This window comes from Pungitius pungitius, chromosome 4 (assembly GCF_949316345.1).
Source record: "Pungitius pungitius chromosome 4, fPunPun2.1, whole genome shotgun sequence".
NCBI lineage: Eukaryota > Metazoa > Chordata > Actinopteri > Perciformes > Gasterosteidae > Pungitius > Pungitius pungitius.
The window spans coordinates 3,482,528-3,503,396 of NC_084903.1; the positions used below are offsets into that span (position 1 = coordinate 3,482,528).

The window sequence follows — 20,869 nt, forward strand, 5'->3', positions numbered from 1 at the left end:
ATTTGGAAATAGCCTGAATTTTGAGTAAAGCTACCCTACTCTTTCATTGGTGTCTGAGTCGTGCTTTTGGGTTGCAGCGTGCATCGATACAAGTAACCATTACATGTCCAAATGATACATTTTATACAATTCAATTATCTGTATATTGAAATTGTATTGGTCAGTGAAATGTAACACTTTGAGTAGACTTACCTTAAACAAGATTCTGATCTGTGGTCTCATCAGTCTCCAAGCATCAAGCAAATATCGCTCATATATAATGGAAGGGGAAACACAGGGTGATCCCTCTATGTTGGTGTGAAGCGAAATGAATTCAAAGTCAACTACATGGAGCTGTCTCAGATTCCCAGAGAAGGGTTTTGGAGCAGTAAATCGATGCGACTGAAAAAAAAAGACATTGCAGCAGTGAGTGCTAAAAACATTCTCTTTCTTTCTCTCGCTCTGAAACACACGCACGCACAAACAATAAACAAACCTTTAGGTCCAGAATGGAGATGAAGGTGCGAAAGGCCACGGCTCCAGACATCTCCTCAGATCCTCTACCAAACGAAAGGCCCTCCAAAGCTGGTCCTTAAACAATCTATTTTAATGATTTTTAGTGCCAGGCATTCAAATCACATGAATCTGTGGAAATAATTTACATTGATCCCATTATAATGTACAAAATTCAAATGATTCAAAAGTAGTGTATTACACACTTTTGTTTGTGTGCTTTTTTTTTTAGCAGTATTCCCTTTAGACAATCAATTAAATTTAAAATTCAAAAGATGAATGTATGTAATACCAGGCAAGTTAACATTTATAAATAGTTTTTTTTACCAGGAAGCTGCAAAAACAGTATATCAATAATCTATCTAATAATAATCTATGTTCAGAAGCCATTGTTAGAATGAGATGAAGTGGTTCAGCACTAGGAACACAGCTTGGATTTAATGTGCACAGACTTTTTACTTTAAGAAGTCCATGTTTGAACTGGATTTCCTTTGGAGAATCTCAGTTAAAAAAGGAAAAAAAAACACATTTTCAGTGATGCAGGTTATAAATAACTTTGCTTCTTTTCACTCCGACCGTCTGGAAGAGGTTCAAAATAAAAAAAGTCCAAGAGTTTGCTTTCTTTCTTTCTTTCTTTTTCCGCCCCTCTCCCCTTAAAATCACAGTTTGTATATGTGTTCAGAGCCAGTGAGCTACGGACAATAATTTAAAAAAATAAAATAATTTTTATTAAAACTTCAACTACAACCCTGCTTTGGTCTCTTCCATTCCTGCCGGCGATGACAGGTCCATAGGACGGTGTCCTTCAGCTAAACTAGAGAGCTGGTGGTGGACAAACCCTCTCCTCCGGAACAAGTGAACATCCAAAGGAACCGAAGTTTACAAAAATTTACAGAGTAAACTATCTGCTTAAGGGGACTAAGGTGGCTTGGAGTGCAGGGAGAACTAGTGAAGACCTTCTTCCACTCTGTTGGCATCAGCCATCTTTTTTTCCCCCTCTTCCTAGGTCTTCTGGAGGCCCCTCCTATTCAAAAAGTAGTGTAACGGGTCTTTCAAATGGTCAACCGATATTAATATGTCCTCAATATTAGCTATAATAAGTTAAATAGAAGACTATAGAAATAACAGTATAGGCTAGTATAAATCTCAGAAGTCCAAATTCGGCTACAGGAGCTGGTGGTGAGTAACAAGACAGAAACATAGGTTTAAATTTGGTGCAGGTACCATGTATTGCAAAATAATTAAACAAAAATATTTACAAATAGAGATAATGAAAAAAAGAAAAGGATCCCAAAATATTATACCGGTTATATTTAAGCGCACTTTGTAGTGGTTGTTCAAATAGGCTATACTAATATAAATTACAGCAAATACCACACAAAAACAAAAAAGAAAAAGAACCGCCCCTGCAATGGATGGTATACAAGACCAGCGGGACAACCCACAAGGATTTTATGGAATGTTTGTATTGAATAGTCCGGAGGTTATTGTTCATCAATGAAATGATGTATATGTGGGATTGAAGCACTAGTCAATGGAGGAGTGTGCGGGGGGGGGTCAGGCTGTGGACAACCTTCCTACCAGACCAGTAGGGCCTGTAGTGCAACAACAGGACCAGTAAATAACAGGGCTAAGTTGGAACTAAGCATTAACATTAGCTCATTCCACACTCAAATATAATTTCCAGGTGCACACAATTTCTAAATCATTACAAAATAAATCACTAAAATGTACAAACTACAAATAAACATTAAGTGCATGACAACTCAATCAACAGTACAATGTTAAAGTTGTATTGCCTGCACAAAGTTCAAAAGTATTATAATCAAATTCCCTTAATACATGTATACGCACTTACTGAAAACAAATATATTTGTAACCCACAAATGCAAACATCACTACCGCATAAAATTAATCTAAACCAGTTGGTAAATATTTGATTAAAATGCTTTCAGCATGTAGTTCATTCATTCAGAGTACTCACCAGTTCCTCCATGTAAACATATGGCAACCTGATGATGGTGACGATTCCCTGCAGCCACTAAGTTATTCTAAAAGTTACAATATGTTTACTCTCAAGGAATAAATCAAGCACAAGAGTGAATTGTTTGTTGAACACAAACCTGTCCACACCTCTGAAATGAGGAAGACCCTGCAGCCTAGTTAAAACTCGGGCTCAATTGCGCGATTGGCCAAGCACAGTCACGTGACTGGGGTTGCTTTGAGATCGCATCTTAAAGGGCCGGGGAGGGCAAAACCAATGTAATACGTTGCCATATTTCAACCTGGGTTACAGTAGGAAAAGGCATGCTATCACAACTATGCAGACGACACACAAATGTACAGAACTTTATCGGCAGGGCACTAATCCCATACAAAATCCCTTAAAAAAATGAAACCACTGGATGTGCCGGAAGTTTCTTCAATCAAACACAGAGGTAATTGTGGAAAGTCCGCGCTGTGCTTCAAACCGTCCACACAACGAAGCTGCCCTTGTGTTTTCAAACTGATCCGTCCTCTGGAACGTCTCCTTTTGCTGCTGTGATCCTGTGAGTTTCCCCACTAAAAAAAGATTATCTTGAGGGAGTTACATATATCTTTGCCATTACAGGCCCTCATTGTGAGAGCAGCAGGTTGAGGTGGACCGCCTGGCTGATCCGACTGCACCACGGGGGCCAAAGGAGGCTACCTGCACAAAGATAGAAACACTGGGACAGAACGTAAAAACACTAACAAATAGTGATAGTTCACAGATTCGACAAACAAACGACTTCTTACGCACGTGTCCAGCACAAGACCCACAGAGACGTGCCCCCCTTACAACAGCTACAGCTCCGTCCCTGGCTCACTGGCCTACTTATTTGTGAATAAGCATTTTGGTCACATAGTATACGATTGAAAGAAGACGAGACTCTCCAGCTCGATCAGGTGGCCCCCGTTTGTCAGGAGGACATGAAGACATTCTGCTACAGTAAGAGACAAGAATATTATTCCAATGGCTCAGTTCACCCAATTTAAAGTATGTCACGCATCCCGCCCCCCCCCCGCCGAGGAGTCAGAAGTTGACGAGCCGCCCTGAGACAGCCGACATGTCACGTAGGGAAGCGCTCGGGTCATTCAGATGGAAAGGAGATTGTGTATCTAGGAGGGCATGACATGGAGATTATCAGAAGAGCTTTAGGAAAACAAATTGGCTTGACTCCGGCTGGAAAGAAAGATTACTGGGGAAGAAAACCGATGGTCATTCTCTCCGCCTGTGTCCACTTGAGGTCTCGCATCATTTCCTGGTGGACACACTTACGCCCGGTCCAATTTGACCTTAGTCCTCCCCCCCCCCCACTGCCCCCATTTAATTTCTCCAAGTCTGGTGACCCCGAGCGAGGGAGTGCCACTGATGGACGACGACCCATTAGAGATAACGCCCGGCTCTCCCAGTGTGCCCAATTGTCGCCCCCTTTAGCCAGCAAAGGATCACGTCTCCTCCTCCTTTTTCCATTCACTGTAACCAAAACCAAGGTTCATAGAGCGGGGGAAGCTTGGAATTAACCATTAAGTCAAAAGCAGCCCTTTGTCCATTGAACTGATTCTAGAATATCTCCAACTGCTCTGCTGCTTGGGTCCTTTCTCCGCCTCATTGCGTTGTTCTCCACTGTCATGGTGGGTTTAAGCAGAGAACTCCACCCTGTAAAGAATTTAATAGACTAGGAGGAATTTCTTTCTGCGTGTGCAGTCAGATTTTCCCTCAAAGCAGCAGCTGGGGAGTGAGTTTTTGTATTTAATAGTAAACTATTTGGAAAAAGCGAGAATATAGAGACCTGTGTTTGATTTGAATAAAGTCAGGGATGTGTCGATGTATTGATTTCTAAATTTGTATTCAAGGGTAGGCTTTCCTAACATTTTGTCTGGGTTTACAGAATATTGTTTTTCTAGTTTGAGTTTTTATTAGATAAAACTTTTTCCCTCTCTGACGCTCTTTTACCTGCCATTAACCAGTTGAGTCAGCACTTCAGCAGTAATTTGCACCGTCGGCGCTTCTAGCATCATTGACAGGGTTTCAAAGCTACTTAAAGTAAAGACAAGAACAAGGACACAAACAAGACAGACCTGCAGAGATGCAACACATACAACTAGTGCTTGTCCTCATCATTTGTGTCTGCCTCGCTTAGAGCCGTGTTCCTAAGATCCAATTAGAGTTGCAACCCCAGTACCGTGGTTCTGAAGTCATTTTACAATAATGTGGGTTATTGGGTAAGATTCCTACAGCCCGGGACCTAATTCTCCCAGCAGTGTTGATCTGTAGCTGTGTATGCATCCTCATGAGGACCTTCACAGTGGAACAACCACAGAGTCAGAACCAAGCGTCCCTGAGATGGGACGTTCTGGCCTACGAGGGGGACTTCCTGCCTCCTTCACCACTCCCGTTGCCTAGCAACCTGCTGCGCTTGGCAGTAAAAGCGTTAAAAGCCGAAAAACATCTAAAACGCAGATGGAAAAGGTAATCTTCCTCTGTGTTGTTTCTAAAACTCGAAAACCAACTAATTTAAATCAAATTGAACCTTTGATAAATACATATATATACACACAATACATGTATGCAGTTCCGATCCTCTCACAAACACAGCCAAAGACAAAAAGCAGTCATTTACTTCAGTCTTTATTAGAAAAAATACAATGGCAAAGTGGTGACATAATACTGCCTATGATGCTAAAAATAAATAAACATAAAGCAAGTGTCACACTGTGGTCTCATACAATTACATGTTGAACCTCAGTACAAAATTAAATAGGGGCAAAAGTAATCAGGACGGAAATGTTACACCTTCCCCGCTTTTGTTTAAAATGCATTTAACTTAAAACCATCAACTCTGAAATAGATTGGAAGGAGAGGAGAACACAGCCGAAATACAATCTAGTTTTTTGTCTGTCTTCTTTTCTTTCTTTTTTTTTTTTTTTACAAGATCAATAAAAAATAGATTTTCTTTAAAAAAAAAGTCAGTTTCAATGTTCTGCAGTAATGATCTACAATATGTACAAACTGACAGTAGGAAACTAGTTGAGCTCATTAATAGGTTAAAATAGCAATTACAAAAATACAGAGCTGGTTCATAAAGTTGGTTTATTGTGGTTTCTGTGTCCCGAAGACTGAATGAAACAGATGTATGAAAAACATACTGAAGTGGGATGACACAATAAATAAATACACCTCGGTACTACTGGCTGTGCCCAAATATGAATTTGGATCATTTTTATATATATATATATGCTTTTGGCAAAATATTTCTAGTTTCAAAACCTAAATGTATCCAAAAGGCACAATAAATTATTTGCCTACAAATAAACTGATGTGGCACAAAATGAGTTCTTTATTTGTGGTGTAAATAAGACTGACTGAAGGAAACAATCTGAATTCCGCCCGTGTTTGAGACACGTGTTCACCTTTTGTGAGACTGATTTGGTCATCAGACACACTGCGTCTGTGCTGCTTGCTTTGCATTAATCCCAATTAACGCAAACGTTGTACAATCAGAGTTCAATGACATTATTACCACTTAGGGGCTATTTCTTCTGATAAGAATGTCGACTCCAAATTAAGGACAAGTCTGGTCAAAGAATACATGTTTCTTATTGTGAACAACCCATGAAAACGCAAAAAAAACTGAATGAATGTATCTTACTTCTTTCCTATAGTTCTCATATAGTGGTACAAAAGACTCACTACTACACCAAAAGTGTATTAATGCACAGCTGGAAATCCAACACACACACACACACACACACACACACACACACACACACCATTTACCACCTTTCAGCAACTTCTGCTGAAACCTACACTGCCAAACTTCTATTAGAAATGTCAGTTTAAAAATAATTTCTGATTTTTGTTGTTGTCAGAAATGAAGTTACGTCTTCCGTTGTGTTCAGTGAGCTTGGGCTATGGGGGGGGGGGGATACACAGTTAGTTTGTCTTTTCGTGGGATTTGTTAACGTTAACAGAACTATATTGAAACCCAATTGATTTGCTAAGGCACCACAGGGCAACATGATCACACGCCATTAACTGACCACTTCATGTGAGCTCCTCCTCCTACGAGGGAAAAGAGTGCAACACGCTGTACTTCTGCATCAGGCAGGGGAAGAGCACTGCAAGTTCAACGTAAGACGTGTCACCAACAGCTGCTATGAATTAGACATTTCCCGGCCAGGTCTTTAACACTTCCTCCCACGTCAACCAGTCCAAGGTGGACCTCGTCTGCGAAGGACTCCAGGCCCCCCCCCGCGCCCTCTCAGGAGATGGAAACAGATGAACTGGTCTTGGGTTGATATTTAATTGAATCCACCAAAGCTATCGCATTGTTGTTCTCGGTGCAGACAGGGCTTGTGGTTTATGGATAACCCATTTGATCTTAATGCCCTTACTGGCCTGGTCACATACTGGTGCCTGATTTCACATTCCGGGGGATGGGTTGGATGTTTTTGAGCATGGTCAGTGTATCACTACAGTAGTGGTCAACATGACCCCAGGGACACCTACAGATAGTGATATCAGATAAGTCTTTTCTGCACTTTCTACCCAGCCAGCAGCAATGAGCACATTGCTGATGGGTCTCTACCTCGGTCACTTTTTATTGTGTCACTTGTTTTGTTTTAAACCTCACTTTTTTTCTACTGTCAAGAAAAAGCCACATGCTACCTGCACATTGAGCCCATCGATCAGCATTAACACAAAGCTTTACCCTCATTACATTACATTACGTTACACTCCCGCCTCCCACATCAGAGCACATGGAGGGACCTGCTGCACCCAAGTCTTCATATTTCAGACCTGTTTGTTAGCCTTGACACTGGAACAACGAGCTTAGGTGTTAAAAAATGTTCTTATAATACAGCATCAATTTCATGGCCTTAAACAAAGCGACGATGGCCTTTAATGAGCGTGAGCCTGGCATCATAATCACAAGTAGCCCCACATCGCTGCTTCCAAACGTGGAGGCAGCGCTCATCAGAGATCACCGCCGACGCCACTTTCCCTTTTCATCAGTCCTTTTGTCAACGTGACCCGACAACAAACACTTGGTCGCCTCCTTTGAGTAGAGAACCGCCTCCTCCGCAGACACTACTTTTCCCATCCTACAAGTAAAATTAAACAAAGTCGTACAGGAGAAATGCAAAGAATAATATTATAATAACATATACCGCTATAACTTGGCATAAACGGAAACATGCATACATAACAAGACTGATAATTCAAATGATACAAGCCTTTAGGCATCTCCTGAACTAGTTTACAAACTGATAAAATACATTAAATATTACAGTAGCAATAAAGAGCTGCCTTATGGTCAATGCATGTGAATTAGACTGGAAAATATGTTTGTTTCCATTTCTGGTGAGGGCTCGTGTGGTTGTTGTGAGGTATGAACTTGTCCCCGTGTATTGAGAACTTTGAGCTTGGTGCTTGTGTCGTGAGAACTTTGTCTCTTCCTCTTTGACACATTCTGCGTCTATCATTTCAACTTGAGATACCGATTTGATTTCTTTTTTTCTATTACGCTTAGAAAATAATTTCATCACTTTCCTCGCCACCTCTTTTGGGTGTCTTGCGTTAGACGCAGCCTCGAGCCTTTGATACCACCTGACCAGAGGTCATTGTGACACACAGCAGACGTGAAATGTTAATGTTAATATAAAAAGGGTCGGGGGGGGGGTGGTTGTCTCACTCGGCTGTTTGTGCCTCTGCTTGCTGCTGCTCCCTGTTGAGGATGATGCTGATTATGTCCCCCTCGTGTTCCTTCATGTGCTCCATCAGCCGCTCTTTGCTGGTGGACTCGAAGCCGCAGATGCAGCAGCAGAACAGCAGGACGCAGTATTCCATGGCGGGGCCCTGAGCGGGGCCCTGAGCCGGGCCCTGAGCCGGGGTCTGACTGGTGCGCGGCCGGCTCTGGTGCCGCACGTGCTCCTTCCCCTGGGGGGTCTGTGAGCTTTCGGCCGAGCCGTCCGAGGCCACGCTGGGAGCCGCCGTGTTGGTGGCGGGGGGCTCCACAGGGCCCCGGGCGTTGTCCTTAGAGGGCAGAGACACCGGGGGGCGCTCTGCCACCGGCTCCAGCACCGCCGACAACTTCTGGGGAGCTCTGAGGAAAGGGTCACATGTGAGTTAGCGACAGGAAACACCACCACCACAGGTGGAATACAGTGTGGGGCTTTAAGGCTGCGTTTCCAGGAGCAACAGTGCTGTGCATATACTGTGGAATACAGAAATGACTATTTACCGGCTGCTCTGGGAGATGGCCTCGTTAATGGCTTTGTTAACTTGCTCGTAGTTGTAATTCTGGTCTCCGGCATGCTTCCACATGTGGGATTTGAGGGACGGGGGATGGCTGCAGACATAGCCACACAGAGAGCATCTGGAAGAAGAACCAAGGAGAGAAGATGTACATCAGTGATTGGATTTAACATTTGCTGTAGCCATCTCCTGCTTCCAGACTAGAAACTCTGCAAGGCCCCCTGGGGTTTGCAGGATGGGGAGAGTGGGGCAGGGAAATAGGATTCAAAGGTTCAGCAGTAGAGAGAAATTGCATCCGTCTGCTAGTTCCTCCACGTTGTCATGCTACACCAATATTATCCAAAATCAGGTGCCACTGCGTGTGGACGAAGCATTAAGACGTTGAACTTTACCAATCAAGCTAGCTTCCACGCCAACTCCACCATGCTTCAAAGCAACAATGGTCGCGGAGAACGATGTCAATCAAGTTGTCACTCAACTGGCTCGAACAATGCGCTTCCCTGAGAGGTCACCGTAACTCATTCAGTGCCTGGCTAGTTAGCTTGCTACCATTATTTCACACGAAGCAGCTCCTGGAGGAGAGCAGACAGGAGCTCTGAAGACAAGCGAGTTAACAGATAACAAGCCCGGCTGTGTGAACCCGGCTCACACAGCAATGCTGGTTATTAACCAGAGTGTTTTTATAAGGCAATTTTGAGATAAAACAAGACTTTTTTGGGGGGCAAACATCGCTGTGTTTGCAGACATATGCTGCCTGCACCTACAAAACACATCATCATGTCCTCTGAAAGAAAAGTTGGTCTATACATTTACTCTTTAAAACCAGTGTCAATATAGACTGGATCAAGCAGGGCCTTGTTCCAGGTTGTGGATATTTAACATAATGACAAAGCGCTAGCCTCCATTCCCTTCCCCCATCCACCGGCGTGGCGATCACACAACCATTCCTCAACCATCCAGGCTGTTCGCACGAGTGCAGATCCACACGGACTGATGATGGTCTAGCCGTCCCTCTGTGAGAGATTGCTATTTGAGGTCGTCTCACCTGTACTGCTCCAGCAGCTGCACGGCCTGGTGCTCCTGAGGGTGCCTCCTCATGTGGCCCTTTAAACTGTTCATGTTGGTGGTGGCATAATCACAGCTACAGCACCTGGCAGATGGAGCAAAGGCGTGATGAGGGAGAAGTGGACAGAGCGGCTTAGCTTGACGCGCCGCCCTTTGAGCTCAACGCTTTGCGTGTTTACACTTGCGGCCCGACGGGAGACGCGGGATTTCCCACTAAATCCCAACATGTGGTACTTTGTTGCACTTTGGACGTTGCAGTTGGAAGATGAAACCAGCTTTTTAGCTGATTAGAAGCACCCATGATCTATTCAAAATGGCCTCAATGTCGGTGCAGAAGTCTGGTCTGAAAACATTGAAGTAGTTGGTCTATTTGTGTCATCGCTCAGTCTACCCACAGCTACATGTTCAAAGTAGCCACAACTCATTGTGCTCATCACAAGTACTGATGCCTATCCCATTGATTTTCACATCATACTACACCCACAAAATATTCTCTGGATCATAAAATGTTGAACTGGCAGGGACACTTGTACTACTGAGCCACAACTCTAAGAAACGTTCAATTAGAACAGAAATAAACACACTTTTTCATGCGCCAGTGTAATGATGAAAATCTGGAGGGAAATGAAGACGCTGTAGACATCAGGAAGCCGTATTGAGCCTAATGTCTGGAAGTGACGTATCCATACACAGAATGTAGTGGGTGTCTTGCATAAAATGCTTCTGTATACGTTAAGGGCAGAGGAGGGAGCGATGACGTGGGATACTCCTTTGCATCAACTTTTAACCAACCACAGAGCCAGCTCCGTCCCCCTTTAATAAACTTAGAATACATCAGATAGATACTTTCATTATTGCCCGAGTTGGAATCTTCTCTTGGTTACACCATTTCATATCCAGATATTGCCAAGCTCCTCTTTTGCTCACGTTCCATTGGCTCTAAGGACAGCTCACCCCTCTGGTTAGAAACAGCAATTAGATGCTATCTGACCTTATCAAAGCAGGGCGGGATCCTGTTGGTTGTGTGTGTGTGTGTGTGTGTGTGTGTGTGTGTGTGTGTGTGTGTGTGTGTGGTGTTGGATGCATATTTGACCTTAGAGTATGACACTGTTTACACCCACCTCAGTCAGCTCTGTGTTAACTAATGCAAGTTATGTGTGCGTGTTACACAGTGACGATCACTGTGGGGGTCTGAGCATCACCGGCCACCTACTGCCATCTAGTGGTCCTTTCTAAAATTGACAGCTCAAGCCCGGAGAGGCTTGTTTGCTAACTTCTACGTGAGCTTCCTGTGTGTGAAACAGTACCTGAAACCTGGAAATGCAACATGCAAATCAGTCACACACCACAGACATCCCTACACAGCACACGGGCGCAACAATCATACTGAACTGAAAAGGTCTTCATTTTCTTTCCCGGATTCAATTTAACTTTCAATTATATTAATATTGTTTCATATTAAAATTAAAACATGTTAAATGTCTTGTTGTGAATCTAGCGTTCTGTTAAGGAAACTCAAATAATGAACACATGTCTTTATAGTTAACACTTCATTTAAAAAGGATAATATATATGCCATCAGTCCCCAAAAAAACATGCAATCAGTCTTCAGATTGGTTTCTACATCATTATAATGTCATACAGGCTGAATGTCATATGTAATTACTGCAGCTGACATTAAGATATTATACAACTATAAAACACAGTATAACTGCAAACAACTAATGATGTTCTTTTAAAATGGTTTAGGTCAACAGCACATGGAGCCTAAGCTTATGTTCTAAATGATTCTACATGCTTTGCTCTTAATAAAAAGCACCAAATCAAACATACTTTGTTGAAACCTTTCATTCATTCATTTTTAACATACTTTAGTTCTGAATGTTGGGGTGGAAAAACGCTTTATGCCGCTATACTGCAAGACAAGGCTACTTTAAACCACTACACAACACGCCCACTATACGCAGCGGCACAGCAGGACACGCCCACAATGCACCGCTGTACCGCATACACACCTCACTATATGGCATATATATATATATATATAAATTAATACAATATTTAAAACAAACCATGTACTAGTTGCGACATGAGAACCATAAGAAAAACAACAAACTAAGAATAGTGCTAGGCAACTATTTACATTTTTCATTAATCGCATGAATGCGCAATATTTCATAATGAATTAAAAAGTATTGTATTGTTTACTTTGATTTTACAAACACTTACAACTAATATGTTTTTTTAACAGCAGTATTCTCCAACAGTAGGAGTTAAAATATGTCTTGTAAACTTAATTCAAAACATTAAAATTCATGACACTAAATCATATAACACCAAAGCTATTTGCCACAGCAAGGGCATTTACGCTTGTTATAGAAAAACAAAAGGCCGCCCACAATCCTAAGACTCTAAAGAGGCCAGTTAACATTTATGAATCTTGATGAGGTACACGCACAAATACATCAATAATCTACGTTGAGTAAGGGTCCCTTGGTCCAGCAGTAAGAACACAGCAAGGAGACGTTTTACTCTGAAGGTATGTTTGTACTGGATTCCCTTTGGAGACTCTCACTCAAAAATAAAAAATCGAATAGAAAATGTCCATGTAAGTCTTCGATACCCTTCTCCATTTTTCACTCCCTGCCAGTCGGTTGGTGTGAGCCCTGCAGCAGTCTTAGCTGCACGCCCAAATGCTTTTACTGGTTGATTCGCATGCGGGCGCCCCTCCCGCGCCACTACTAATCAACACCCCCCCTCCTTGTATTTAGGTGATCGTGGTGCATTCAACTCACCGATAAGGCTTGTCGGAGTTATGAATCCGGCGGTGGTTCCTCACCCCGACATACGTAGAGCTGGTGTAGTTGCACACGTCGCACTTATACATCTTCTGTAAACCGCCCTCTGTAGCGGAGCACAATTTAGAGTAAATTAGATCCATGGGGGTGTGAAAACACTGTGGGAAATCAAAAGGCAGCATGTGGCGTGAGAGGTGGGGTTAGAACTCATCGTCGTAGCTTGTAGCTCTTCCCACCCTAAAGCATGGGATGAAAAGCACGCCGTACCTTCATCCGTCACCTGCTCCGCTTCCTCCACCACGCCCGCAGTCTCAGAGACCGGTGTGAGGGCCGCCATGTCCACGCTGAAGCTGTGCTGCTCCCTTTCATGATTCCTTAACTGACTCTAAAAACACACACACACACAAACACACTATAAGGACACTAGCTGCAGTCCACATTTTGTGAAATAGCACAGTAAAAAATGTAGCTACTGAGTATGAGAACGTACTGTCTTTATTGAAAGCATGGCACAGCAGAGAGAAATCCTGTGTGAAGGTAAGAGCGAAGGTCAACGTGGTCTCCCCGCTATGAATACTATTCAGCCATGTCTATTTTAATGTCTGAGCTTTGTGCTGGTCCTCCTGACAGTGGTAACCTGGAAGGGATGGTCCAATCTGCATCTAAACCAGGTCTGAAGGACCCGTTCTTCACGGCTTGGAAGGGGGACAGGCATCATCTTTCTGGGAGATTTGGATATTAATGATACCCTTTTCCAGCAAGTGCAGCCATGAATTTCAGTATCTCTAATGAACTTTCTTCAACTTTTGACGATTGGGACACTTTAGTGAGGGCTCATGTCTCGCTGTGGGAGCAGAAACCTCACCGTGCTGCTTTAGGAAGTGCCTATTAAAACATATCCTAAAGCTGCTGTGTCGTATGCTTTGCAAAATACTATTTAAATTGCCCATCATAAGAGGTCGGCAGGACTGGCAGAAAGAGATAGTTATTGAAATCACAGATGAAGTGTGGTAAATACATGTTGAGTATATTTTTAACAAATGCATGGCATACGTTGATTCAAACTAAAAGTTGCCCATAGAAAAACGTTTTAGTGTATTTACAAATTGCTTAATTAAAAAAAGGATTGAAAAGTAAGAATGGTGTTTGTAAAGTAGTGAAATGATTTTTAATTCCAGGTAGCACGTCTTCTCTCATTCAGTTTAAAGCCTAATTCTCTGTTCAGTTTAATAACGAATCAAGAGAAAAGAAACAAGCAGCATATTCTGACATTTGAAAAGGTGCAACCAGACAATTTTTGGCATTTGAACTGGGAAAGAAAAGATTGTACAATGTTGTTTTTCTTTTCTAAATGAGGATGTGACCAAAAAGGGCCATTGTTGTTCAAGGTTAAACCGCGGGGCAAAAGGAAACAAGTAAGTTATGGACTTTTTTCATGTATTTACCAGGAAATGTAATGCTGCGTCCCTCTGGGAAAAGTAATAATATCCAGCCTGAACAACAACTGAACGCCTGCGGGGCGGGCGGGTCCTCACCTTGTAGTGGAAGGCGTCCGAGCACTGCTTGCACTGGTACATCCGGGTCTTACGGTGGTGCATCATGTGGCTCTCCAGGTCCTGACTGTCCGAGGCGATGTGCTCACAGATGGGACACTGGTACGGCTTGCGCTCCCTGTGCACCCGCAGGTGCTGCTTGATGTAGCCCTTGTTGCTGCTGCTGTAGAGGCACAGGCGGCAGCGGTACGGCCGCTCGCTGCCTGCGATGTAGTCCACCAGGCCGCCGTCGGCGGATGCAGCCAGCCCGTCCATTCCCGAGAGGCCACACACGTGGCCCCCGGCTCCGCCCCCCGTGACGCCACCCTTGTGAAACTGCGCGTTGTCCTGAAGCTCCTTTAAGATGTCCTCGTCGGAGGCGTTCTGGTCCGAGCGCTCGCGAAGCCTCTCGATGACGGTGAGCAGCGACAGGCTGATGCCGGCTTTGGCGGCGGGCCCCTCCTCATCCCCCTCCCCTAGGCACAGGGACGCCAACTCTTCCTCTCTGCCCCCGCCGTGAAGCTCCAGGTCCCGAAGAGCCGCGGTTGTCTCTGCGTCTGAAGTCCTCTGCCCGGCCTCCGTGGGTTTGAAGCCCGAGTTGGGGCTCTGTGCCTGGGCTGTGGCGCTCTTCAGGCTTACCTTGGAGCTGGAGGTGAGCAGCTCGGGGGTCCTCATGGGCATAGCGACCAGGACCTCGGCCGCCAGAGAGTGTAGGCGCAGGGACTCGGAGTGTGTCCGCGTGCGACCGGCAGGGGGAATGTTCTCGTCCCGCGGAGAATTGCTACCCACAGCGGGTTTAACGTCAGCTCCTAAAGGATGGCCGTCGGGGGGGGGCGCCTCCCCCTCGGCAGCCCTCTGCTCTTCCTCCTTTGCACACGTTAAGCCCTTGTTCTTGTCCCTGTCCAGGTCCGGGCTGAGAAGAAGCGAGTTCGTCGCCATGAGCGAATCCTCGGCCGAGGGGAGCCGCTCCACGATCACGTTGATGTGGCCGGCGTTGTTGGGACCGCTGTTGATGATCTTCTGAGCCGACGACAGTAAGCTGTCCGTCACAGGGGTGCCGTCGCTCTCCGCTTCGGACTCCGCCTCCGTAGTCACCTGCACCTCTACCACCGTCTCCTCGGAGGTCATGTCTTTGATGGGGTACGCGCGCTCCTCCTCCGTCTTCGGGCTGAGACCAGAGGCGGGGGGGTTCAGCGCGTCGCGTCGGCTCTCGGCGTCCATCGGCACGCAGAGCTGGAGCTTGAAGCCGGGGGGCAGCTGCTTCTCGACCACTTCCTCCCTGGTTGCCCGCGCGTTGGCTACGGCGTGAGCCTCCCTCCTCGGAGCCCCGTCTTCATCCTCGAAGATGGGGTAGCAGCAGTCGACCAGGCCGGCGTGCTTCCAGGCGTGGGTCTTGAGCATCCGCTGCTGGCTGCACACGTAGCTGCAGATCAGGCAGCGGTACAGGCCGTACTCCTCGTAGCTGTACCACTTCTTCTTCTGCGGCAGCTCCCTGGGACCGTCCGGAGAGCTTTTCATCGCCTCGACGGCCACGCCGCCATCAACGCCGCCGCCGCCGCCCCAGTCGCACTCCTCCTTAACGGTGTCAATGTGCAGCCTGACGTGGGCCTCCAGCTGGTCCTGGTCCCTGGATGTGAAGCGACACTCGGAGCACATGAGGACGAGGTCGCTGTGCTGCTCGTTGTGATGCTTTAGGTGCTCTTTGAGCAGGGGCAGCGTCTGGGAGAGGAACGGACACAGGCTGCACTGATAGCACGTCACCATCCGCTTGTGGCTGGCGTCGGCCTCGCCGGCTGAATCCGTCGCCGCGGAGGCGGTGCTGCGCTTGTTGCTGTCCCCGGGCGGGGAGACGGCTGCGCCGCCATCTAATCGCACCGCCTCCTCCTCACAGTTTCTCCTCGTTTTCCTAAAGGGGGAGCCTCCTCGGCTCCCTCTGGGCCCATCCTCCGCACCTTTAGAGGGGGCTCTTTTCTGGGCCGCCAAAGTGCAGCGGCGCTGCGGCCGCTTCTCCACGATTTTGCTGAGCTTCTCGATCACCTGTATGAGCGAGTCTGCGGCGTGTTTCTGCTGAAAGGCCTGCGAGGCGTCCCGCGCTGACGGGGTGGAGGCTACATTGCTGGCCTCCTCCATGACCTGGCAGACAGCGGGGGACAAAGGGAAAAGGGTTGGTGCCTCGTGGTACATTAGATTTAAACAGGTGTGGGCCCATATTAGTAATTTGAATAAAGACATTTTTAAGTGTTCCTTCTTGGATCCGTCCAAAGATCATCTGATCTTGTACAATCTGTACATTTGCTGCTGTACAACTAAACCACAAAGAAGTGTGGCACCAGTGGAATTGGAAGCTTAGAAATCAGTACGGAAACTAATACTGATTTATGTGTACTGAGGGGCCGATTTATGTTAGCTCTGCATTTTGTTTATTTAAAAAAAAAAGTAAGTCCTCACATCGAGAATTGAAATATGAGAAGAAGAAAATAAATAGTTCTATCCGTTCGATTGACAAAATGAGGACAATCTCCTGCCGGAAGACAACTACCAACATTTGTTTGACCACGCTGTCACATATTAAGGCGAAGAGGTGGTCTGTGCAGGAGAAGAGATGTTAGACTGAGAAATCCTCTACGATCACCTCCGTCAAACAACCTCTCCGTGTGCCTGTGTTTACAAACCAGGCGAGAGGGAAGTGATCACAACTCATGCGGTTCAATTACTCAATATGTACTCGCTGCATACCCTAAACTTTCCTCTTTGTGGCCACAAACCACCTTCCCCTTTTTTCCTACTTCCGCTTCTGTGCGTGACGATATGAATGAAGTAGGATACACATATTTGGTGGAGGATATGCACACGTGCGACAGACATCCATGCTACGGGGGGGACTGGTGTGGTGCGATTAGGGCTGTATGCGAGAATAAAGGCAGCCCAGAATAATCTAATGCTAATCTCGTATCGAGCGATGGAAATCCGATCAGTTTGGGGAGCACAGATAAGGAGTGGGCCCGCGGACAGCATGGCCTCTCTCGGAGGAGGAGCACCTGTTATGTCGAGAGTCTAAAAATATTTCGTCCACTTTCACTGGAGTTAAAATGAACACAGCAGACGGCGCACAGCCAGCTAGCCGAATTTGAAAGAGACGTCCATTGACATTTGGATGAAAGGCAGCGCTGTTAGCTTCACAGCACGCACACACATGCACGTCCACGTACACACGCGTCTCACTGGGTGCTAGCAGTTATCCACACATGAAGGTACAAGGGCGTTTTTATTGTGATTTTGGTCAATGTGTGACGGAGAAGCGCGTGGTTGCGGTTTGAACGAAGACGTACTCACAGACACGGAAAGGCTCGACGCTCTTTGTCCTCAACACATAAAACCGGCTTCGTTTTAATTGTTAGCAATAAAAAAGTGGATTCTCTCTCTTTCTCCCACATTGCAAAATGGCGAGGATGAAATGTCAGTCACGTGACGTTGAGTTTGGGTCAGGTGACCGACCCTGACCGATGATTGAAGGCTTTGCCTGATGCTGCCTTCAGGTGCTGCTCGTAAAAACATCGCAGCGCATTTTTTTTTTTTTACCGGTTTGCCGCTACTTCTGTTTGGAAGACATTTTGTAATAACGTGGACCAATGTCGTCATTATGAACAGAGAAGAAGTGGCAAAATAACGTATGAGTCGGTTATGCTCTATATTTGCGTAATTGAATGTGTTCAGAATATAGTTACCTTTGATCAGCTAATAGCTTATTATCTTCTCAACTCATTTTGAATTGAATTGAATTAATTTAGTTTTCTACTAAAAGAGTTTCACATACGGACAAATACATTGATACGTTTAATTTTGAAATAAGCTAATAATAAAAAAAAATATCTGACTTGTTTTGAGATTAGAAAAAGATGAAAAAAAGGAAGGGAACAAAAATGAGAAAGGACTCCCGCTGAGGTCGGAGGTTTGAGACATCTACTTGCTTATTTGCCTTGTGTTTTCAGTCACTTTGCAATTTTGGGCTACTTTTTGTGCATGTGTCCTTCAGATGAGTCCATCCATCCATCTTCAAACCACTTATCCTGTACTCAGGGTTGCGTGGGCTGGAGTCAATCCCAGCTAACTTCAGGCGAGAGACAGAGTACACCCTGGATTGGTCACCAGCCAATCGCAGGGCAACACATTCACACTCACATCCACACACCTATGGGCCATTTAGAGTTCCCAATCAACCTCATCCCCAGAGCATGTCTTTGGACTGTGGGAGGAAGCCGGAGAACCCGGAGAGAACCCACGCAGACACGGGGAGAACATGCAGACTACACACAGAAAGGCCACTGGGTGGAGTTGAACCCAGGACCTTCTTGCTGGGAGGTGCTAACCACCACACCACCATGCCGCCCCTCCTTCAGATGAGTGGAAAAGAAAATGAAAGACAAAAGAATCCACACATCTGTTTATTTTTTCTTCTTCTTTTTGCATCTGTAGAAATTGCTAAAATGTCACCAAACGTTGTCATGAGATTCGAACCATTTGAATGGGACAACATTTCGAATATGAATTATAGTTTTGTTTATATGTAAGTAATCATTTTACCTGATTCAACGTATTCTAAAGGTTATCACAGAGGAGTTGGTTCATATATCATGTGATTAGCTTAGTGATTAGATGATAGCTGTCATCAGTACTTCTGAGTAATGAGTGATGCAAAGACATTTCCCAAAAGTGACTATAACACATCAACAAACTAAAGCAACATTTTTTGAGTCTGGCTTTATCCAATATTCTAATTTCTGTGAAATGAATGGCAAATAGAACATTTAATAAACACAACATTTCAGAAAACGTGTATCATTAATAATGTTAATGTAAGTAATTATTTGGGGACGTTTTAACACTATTAGGTGTCTCCCAGTAATCTGTATGCCATAAAAAGTGAAGAAACTGGGAAGCGACTTGGAAGAGAATAGGGATAAGAAAGAGAAATAGGATCTGTCGGGGTGAGAATTATGAGAAGCAAACTAAGATGTCAAGGAAACTGTTTCTTAAGAGAGAAAACGTTACAGTACAAAATATTTAAATAGAGACTATCCAATGAGTCACATAGAGTAAAGGCATGTGTGTGTGTGTGTGTGTGTGTGTGTTCATTGAGGTCCAGAGCTTTCAGAAAGCCTTTAACATGACGATAGAAACTAAGCCCTTTATAGTACAGCTATATGTTTCCTTATTAATAACTATATCTAGCATTTTGTCTCATTCATTGATAGGACGACATATTCATATCGTAAATTGTAATCATCTAAATCCCGGAGCACAGAAAAGAAATACCCATAGAACGCCTTGAATGACTTAAAGGGCCACATTGTTGGATTTGGCGGCATCTGGTGGCGAGTTTGCAAACTGCAAGCACCTGACACTTCTCCCGGGTGTCAAGTGTTGAGCCCTGTGCTAGTGCCCAGTGTCCCCCTAAATAAGGATCCCTGACCCCCCAGGGAGTTACCTGAGGTCACCTGGTAAATGTTGAGTGTGAGAGTCTGAGAGGGCTTGAAATGGTGTAAATACATACGAGACAGCACACAGGTCACGTCACTATGACAACGTTTACAAATTTACAATCTACGGTAATTATTTTATATGTTTTACTCTCTGTTTTCCAAGCTCCTTCAAATACTGGTTGTTCACATAAAAAGAACGGATCAGCCTAAGATATCGAACTGACTTTAGTTGTTTATGGTGAGCTTGTGGTTGCTACTAATTGGTGTTGTTTTGTCACAGCCAGGTAGAATATTATTTTAAGGTGGTAAATGTCAAACATTTAACCATCAAAATTGGCAGATAAAGTTTTAGGAAACATAAAACGCTACCTGAGTTTATGACTCAGTTAATTCAAACGTATACAATGCAAACAAAAAAGCTTTAAACACAAACCCTCTGAATACCATACACATACACACACAGAAATACACCCACACACACACACACATATGCACGCATACATGCACACACTCCACACAATGCAATTGAGGCCCAATTGGAGGTAAAACAAGCCAATGCAGCAAATGACATCTTTCATTGTTGGCCGTGTCCATTCATATGTGATTTTCATGAAGTGTAATCCCACCTTCTATTACCCCCACTGACTCCGCGTCAAAGGCACAGTGAGACTGCTCCCTAATCTGAAGCGACAGCCCATATACACTCACTCACACAGTACAGCGCCGCCTCGGGCTACGGAGCATGCTCCTTTCAAAAACCTGGAAACCAGGCTCTTTCTATTGAAGTATTAAAGTAATACTTCAGCTTAAGCTATTATTTCAGGGTTTATTATTATTCTTTTTTTTCTCCCCCAGGTGCAGGACTGAGCTGGGATTGATTGAATGTGATTGAGGGACAGCGAGGACACACTGGGGCTGGAAGAGGGGAAATGTGGATAAGGAGAAGGAGAAGCCACACTTCCCAGTGCACCTCACCGTCTTCTCCAGCTGAGGCGGCTTGCTCAGTTGCATGTGAATGTGCAAGTTGTTATGTTTCATACTTAGGTCATGTGACCAAACTCTGCTGAAGAAGACCACGACAAGCTGGGGGAAGCCATGGAGAAGCGGACCCTGATGTCTGTATTCTTACTTTCTTGTGTATGTAAAGCACCAAAACCCTTTTCCCCAAAATGCAACTCAATAATGTTTTCATTTGAACCTCATTGACCTCGTGCCTCC

At 44.8% G+C, this 20,869-nt stretch overlaps 1 protein-coding gene and 1 long non-coding RNA gene across 2 annotated transcripts; both read right to left on the reverse strand.

The window, feature by feature from the left end:
- Positions 1–232: 232 nt before the first annotated feature.
- LOC134127320 (uncharacterized) lies at positions 233–2,618 on the reverse strand. The gene is made up of 3 exons (XR_009956056.1): positions 2,477–2,618; positions 476–624; positions 233–381 (listed from the first exon to the last, which is right to left on the reverse strand). It is a non-coding gene; the product is annotated as an uncharacterized LOC134127320 (long non-coding RNA).
- A 2,512-nt stretch (positions 2,619–5,130) lies between these two features.
- znf507 (zinc finger protein 507) lies at positions 5,131–17,632 on the reverse strand. The gene is made up of 7 exons (XM_037485874.2): positions 17,505–17,632; positions 14,175–16,304; positions 12,907–13,024; positions 12,637–12,745; positions 9,822–9,926; positions 8,763–8,897; positions 5,131–8,624 (listed from the first exon to the last, which is right to left on the reverse strand). The coding sequence occupies exons 2-7, from the start codon at positions 16,299–16,301 to the stop codon at positions 8,210–8,212; spliced, it is 3,009 nt and encodes a 1,002-aa protein (XP_037341771.2). The 5' UTR covers positions 16,302–16,304; positions 17,505–17,632; the 3' UTR covers positions 5,131–8,209.
- Between the last annotated feature and the right edge of the window lie 3,237 nt (positions 17,633–20,869).